Source organism: Seriola lalandi, unplaced genomic scaffold (assembly GCF_002814215.2).
Source record: "Seriola lalandi dorsalis isolate HSWRI2012SDOR001 ecotype SW California unplaced genomic scaffold, Sedor1 jcf7180002054748, whole genome shotgun sequence".
Classification (NCBI taxonomy): Eukaryota; Metazoa; Chordata; class Actinopteri; order Carangiformes; family Carangidae; genus Seriola; species Seriola lalandi.
The window spans coordinates 3,377,064-3,383,404 of record NW_019525301.1 but is presented as its reverse complement, the minus strand read 5'-3'; the positions used below and the strand labels follow the sequence as shown (position 1 = coordinate 3,383,404).

Sequence of the window (6,341 nt, the reverse complement as noted above, 5' to 3'; positions counted from 1 at the left end):
CCTCACCTCCGCAGCCGTGTGTATATATATATATATATATATATATATATATATATATATCCAATGCAGCCTCCGAAGGATGTGACCCCTGAATTGGGACACAGCTCTTGTGTTATAGACAGATATTGTAGATCTTCCAGTGTGAGAAGCTGCAACTAATGATCTTCATACTTGATTTATCTGTCTTTTGTTTTTTTGTTGAACATTTAACCTGCAAAACCTCATGAAGGAACAAGAACTGAAATGATGACTTCAATCTGTTTTAAAATATCACGGCAAACAGCGAAACAACAAGCAATACTTACTGAATTACGTAATTATGTCAAATTGTCATTGATTTTTTTTCAGTTCATGTTCAGTTTAGTTTTACTCGTCATGGTGACATGTAATTGCTGATTACAAAGATAAAGCTCGCTTCACATTTCCCTGCCTTCACGTCTAGAACGCCACAAAAGCCATTAAGAGCGAGCCGAGCATTAAGGTGCCGGTGGAAGAGCCGCCCTCCACCCACTCCGAGCCCGAAGAGCCCGTTTCCCCGGCCCACGTCCCCTCACCCAGCAGAGAGAAAGGCAGGAAGAAAGCCTCCAAACCTCCAAAGCCTCCCAAACCCCCAAAGATGCCCAAGGCCCCCAAGCCTCCGAAGGTGCCGAAGGTCAAGGAAGGAGGAAAGAAGAAAGCCAAGAAGGCAAAAGAGTCATCGCCGCCTCCTAAACCCTCCAGCTTCGCTGCTCTCGAGTCCCATGCAAAGGACATCTTGAGTAAAATGGACCAGCCAAAAAAGATGAAGGTGAGCAGATGGTGAAGTTGGCGTGAAGTGAATATTGTTGTTATGTTGTGGAATGATCATTTGTAGCTGTAGCCATTTTGTTTCCCTCCCAGCAGAAAGCTCGTGAAATTTAACTGTATATGCAGAAAGGCAAAAGCAAACTGCGACTCTTAATGTTGCAGATGAAATTTTTCTGTTTTTAATTGTGTCTCTCTTCGCATATTTCCATTTTGCAGGCTGTGAAGAACGTCCTGAGCATGTCAGAGAAAGAACTATCAAAGCAGAACAACGTGGAGAAGTTTGAAATCAGAGAGCAGAATAAAAACAAGACTGAAGCAAAATGGAAGTATAAGGTAAGATCGTTTCAGCTGACAAGTTATTATTTAAAACTAATGGTTGCTCATCACGGGCCAAAGTAAACAGTATCACAATCTGTTACAGGCTGAAACAAACTGAAGGTTGCTTTTAAAAGAAGTCTCGACACGTTCGAAGGTTACAAGCCGAGCAACCGAACAGACAAATATGCAGAGTCGTCCAGAAGTGGTTTGCACACTTCACTTCAAAGCAATCAGCTAAAATAATGATGTGGCCTAAGTTGCACATTTTAGGTCTGCAGCTCATCAGAGCTGTTCCAGAAACATCAGGCGGCCCAGAGTTTACCTAATGAAATTATGCTATTTCCATATCCACCACGTGCAGTATTTACATATGCCCTCATCCTTTCAAAACGTCTTTTCTTCTGTTATTGCTGAACAACACGGGAAGGCTTTTACAGAGCAAGAGTGTCATTCAGTTGAACGGAAGACATTAAAGGGTTTTTAGTTTCATGGAAAATTCAATGTCAAACTCACAGTGAATGTTTGCAGTCTCTCCATCCAGCTGCTCCATCACATCAGGCCAAACATTTGCAGATGGAGCGGAGACCCTGTTAGCTGTTAACCAAGGTCACCGTAGACCTCATCCTCACTCGTGATCACATGTAAAAGTTCACAGCTCCGCCGCGCAGAGCGTGCAGGGCAATTAGGTCCTTTACCCTGTGTTAGTGTCAATTGAAAAAAAAAAAAAACCCAGAATGAATGAGTCAGTGTGAAATCTCAGTTTGAGGTTACACCGTGTTGTCACATGCCTTTAATTTAGGAGGCAGAATTGTTGAGGAGTGAATATTTGAAAATGTGTATTCTTGGATTTCACTTAATTACACCGTCTGCTCCGTGGTGATTTTCATGGCAGCCGTTTGCCTCAGTAGATTTAGTTTAGTTTACAGTGAGCCGCAAAATGTCTCCAGTGAATATCATCTATGGAGATTAACATCATGATGATTTCAGTCTTTTTAGCAGTAATGTTTTTATTGTCATCAAATTACTGCCTTCTAGTTTTTTACAGAACAGTCACTTCATTTAACACCACTTAGCGCTGAAATCCACACACAGTTCCCTCCATGTGCCCGGATTCGTTTTAATTATGAGTCGTTGGATAACATTTATTTTTTCTTATTTATTAATTAGGGCTGTCAGAATTGTTCACGTAGGAAGGATTGATGATGTTTAAGAGATGAGACACTGGTTGATTGAGTTTATTTAAAGAGCATCAACATCAATCAAACAAGTATGAAAGTGCTGGATTTTATCATTGTGAAAAAAAGTTTATAATATTTGAGATACAGAGAAAACAGGAAATAGATTTTTATATATATTCAGGGCTAAAATTGTATTTTAAAGAAGGAGAGAGAGACACCACCAGAACGAGAGACACAGCTGTGAGAGGAAGCTGATACAAAGTTTGGTTATATACAAGTAAAACTGCAAAGATCAAAGGTTAAAGAGGTTTAAAAAACTTCTGATCCAATATCAGTTAAATGAATTGACCTGTTGTGACATTTTACTGACAAATAAACTTGTCAAAAACACAAACAGCAAACATAAAACAGCACATTTTAAAGAACTAACTTTACTAGAAACTAAATGAGTAAAAAAACTCTGTAAGACAAAAAAATACAACTAAATGTGTTAATGCCAGATACATGAAAAATCAACCTATAAATCTTGCAAAAAACCTGAACTCTATAAACTTTGTAAATCTAACTGCAAATTAAGACAAGCCTGTGTTATATTACACTGACTTTGTATTATGATTTTATTTGTTTATTAATGAGTTCATTTGCCACTTGGCAACAGAAATGAGCTGGACACAGCAACATTAGTTTCATTTGAAGTCATGTGTGTGTGTGTCAAGCTCCTGCGTAAACAGTGTGTGTTTAGCTGCTAAATGTTCACCAGCGAGCTGCTGCTGCACTGGACGGTGGGTTTCTGCCAGTGGAAACAAAAGTTTGTGACATCGTAGTGTGTCGGCTGGAAAGACAAAACAATGAGCTCAAAGAAGCTGAAATGGAGATCTGAAGGGAATTGGAGAGTTGCATGATAATTGTCTCGGGTTCATCAACACATTCGCTCCTTTTTACATTACACTAGGGCTGCAGGATGAATCCAAATATAATCGAATAATCGCAACGTGGCCAAGTGCAATATCCAAATCACAGGACCTGCAATTTATTTTTGATAAAGGTCAAATGTGTCACATTGTTGTTCATTGTTAGCACCATAAGTGTTGTGTTGCTACAGAGACGCCCTGAGCCACAAATCATATTCTCCAGACGTAAAAGAACATGTTTGTCTGGTACAAGAACCAGCAAAAATCACACTATCATCATTTCTTCATTTTTTTCATTGAAAATGAAAATGCAAAAACAACCATTCCAACTGAAATCACAAATATCTGCCAAAATAATCGCAATATGATTTTTTTTGCTTTTGGTGCAGCTCTACATTACACTCAATCATTGGAGACATTTGTAGTCTGAAGAAAAGTGGTTAGTGCAGCTGCTGAATGATGTTTTACACTTGGATCTTTGATTCTAGTCACATAAAAAGCCGACACTCATATTATCAGTGATGATCAGTGATGGCGTCTACCTTTAACATCACGGGGATTTCACTGACCTCGCTTCTTGTTTGACATTGATTCCTTCTTCTCTTTACAGAACAGTAAACCAGATTCCCTGCTAAAAATGGAGGAGGAGTGCAAATTTGACAGAACACCTCTGTCAAGCAATAAAGACAAATTCAGCTTTACTGTGTCTCACAAGAAAATGCTCGGGTATGTATGGAATGGCTGTGATTGCCATATAAACGTTTCATGAAAGGTCTTTGGAGAGAGGAGCATGTGAACCTTCTCATGTGGTGTATAACGGTGATTATAGAGCTATGTGGCTATCAGCGCTGTATCCATTAGAGCTAATTCAAGGACTTCTCACTGTGAGTGCCTGGCTGAACCTCCCATCACTCCCCTCATTGTCCTATGGTTTCCTCTTCAGCTCCAAGACGCTGAAACCTCAGACCAACTCAAGTGTTTTTGGTTCATTACAAAACCTAAAAGAAGACAAAACCAAGCCAGTGAGAGATGAGTACGAGTATGTCTCAGACGAGGGGGAGCTGAAAATTGACGAATTCCCCATTAGACGGAAAAAGAACACGGTGAAGAGAGATCTCTCCTGTGAGTATTTTGGATTTATTGCATTTCGTGTTTCAGTTTGTTTGAACCATCGGCTGGGGCTGGGTATCAGTTATTTAGCTTTAGGGCTGATTTTATTTGGGTAAAGTTGTTGTTGTAATAGTGATGCATTAAGCAGTTTGGCTTATTTTGCTACATAAAAAAGGATTAGAGGCAGCCGTGTTCCAGCTCTGTCGAGTGATCGATACCCAGCTCTACTGTTAACAATCACAGACTATTCAGACTAACAACCTGTGTGCGCACTGCTGCTGCTCAGTGATCACTTCATTTCTCTCCAGTTTTGTCAGACATCAGAGAATCCATCCAGCCAGCCAAAAAACCAAAGTTCCAACCCTTGGTGACCAAGGTACGTATTGATTTTTACAACATTTATCAAATGTAGCTCATATTTGACCGGGTTGTAATCTCATTATTCTACACTGTGCACATTAAAAAATCAAGTGTAACCTTGTTAACATCCATATGGTGTTTTTATATAATACAGACAGCCAGGGTTTCATATGTCACAGACCTGAGGAACCAATCCTGTCAACTGGTGGGGACGAGGGGGCGGGGCTAAATAAACCTGAAACTGTGTCAGTACAGAGAGAGAGAGAGAAGCTAACAAACAACATAAACAAATAAAAGATGCTAACTGCGCTAACCGTTCTGATAAGTCTGCTAGTCTCTGGTTCTGGTCTCAACAGACTCCTCATCTGAGTCTGAGTCTGGGTCTGACTGAGGCTCAAACATGTGGCTGAGTCTCTCTGATGTTTCCTCCTCTGACCATCTTGATGCTCTCTGCTCTTTCACCTGTCCACCTGGAGCAAGCAGGTGGTGGGCGGGGCTCAAGGCCTGATCTAGTTTTGTCAATGAAGAAGTAAGAGGAGATTGATTTTTTCATGTTAAACAAAATATGAATCATAGCAGAGGATTCTCACAGAGTTTAAAACATGTCTGGAGAGGAACTTTAAGAGAGTTCAGTGGTTAATTGTCGATGGTTGACTCACACAAACAGCAACATCCTCATATGATCTCCAATACTACCGATCTTGTACCGAAGATACACTGAAAATTCACTTAAGCCAGAACATGCTGCAATGTTCCTTTAAAGCTCAGAAAAAAAAAATGCATTCTGGGTAAATCAGAGTTAGAAGCTCCTTAAGCTGTGGCCACCACACACTGATGAGGGAAATAGCTGTGGCGTGAACAGAGGAAGAGGAAGAAACAGACTAATACCAGATGCTCTTATGTTTACTAATGAGAGGTCACTGGAAACAATATCATAACCTTGATCTGCTGTTTCACTGGCTATTCTCACTCAGCTTCAACTCCACATCCAACCAAGCTGGAGTCGCATACTTAACTTCAGCCACATCCAAGGCTGTATGGGTAGAGCAGGCAACTGCCCCGGGGATCCACATTCTCTGGGGCCACAGAAGCCCCCAGATTTATTGTTTGTCTCTTGGTTTGTGGAAATTTTATTAAATGTAAATTACTGGAGGAATAAGCTCCAAAGCTCCAAGGCTCTAAGGCAGGTTTTGTCTGATTACCCGTTTTTGTCTACATGTGTCAAAATGTACATGGTACAGATATCTAAATACATTTGTGTTAAACTAAATAACCACAAAGGGGGCTGGTAGGAGCCCAGAGCTCATTTTTACAGTGTCCCCTAGTGGGTTAATCTGGCAAGGTCACATAATAAACAGAGAAAAGGAAAAGTAAATAAGCAGGAAACAAAATATACGTAAATATACATCATATTCAAAGCAAGAAGCAACACTGTATTCCTCTGTTGCTGTGTGACTCATGTCTGTTTTCTACCTTGTCCACTTTCTCCAAAAGCAGAGTGTCGACTCCTCAGATGAAGAGACTCTGCACATAGACACAGAGGCCAAGCCTGAGGTCAAAAGTCGCAACTCTAAGGTCAAGAAAAAGGGCGGCAGCGCTGCAGGGATTCTGGACCTGCTGCAGGCGAGCAAGCAAGTGGGTGGGATTGACTACAGCGCCAACAGGTAGACCCCCCCCG

General features: G+C 40.8%; 1 protein-coding gene across 3 annotated transcripts in view; it reads left to right on the top strand.

Moving 5' to 3' along the window:
- Positions 1 to 6,341, top strand: part of phf2 (PHD finger protein 2) — a 36,974-nt gene that overhangs the window by 23,381 nt on the left and 7,252 nt on the right. For 2 of the 3 annotated variants that reach the window (XM_023424757.2, XM_023424755.2), the window contains exons 12-17: positions 443 to 787; positions 1,003 to 1,119; positions 3,804 to 3,919; positions 4,137 to 4,315; positions 4,612 to 4,679; positions 6,158 to 6,327. In XM_023424757.2, coding sequence (XP_023280525.1) covers positions 443 to 787; positions 1,003 to 1,119; positions 3,804 to 3,919; positions 4,137 to 4,315; positions 4,612 to 4,679; positions 6,158 to 6,327 — 995 coding nt within the window. The remainder of the gene's footprint in view (positions 1 to 442; positions 788 to 1,002; positions 1,120 to 3,803; positions 3,920 to 4,136; positions 4,316 to 4,611; positions 4,680 to 6,157; positions 6,328 to 6,341) is intronic. The other variant, XM_023424756.2, reaches the window with a different exon arrangement.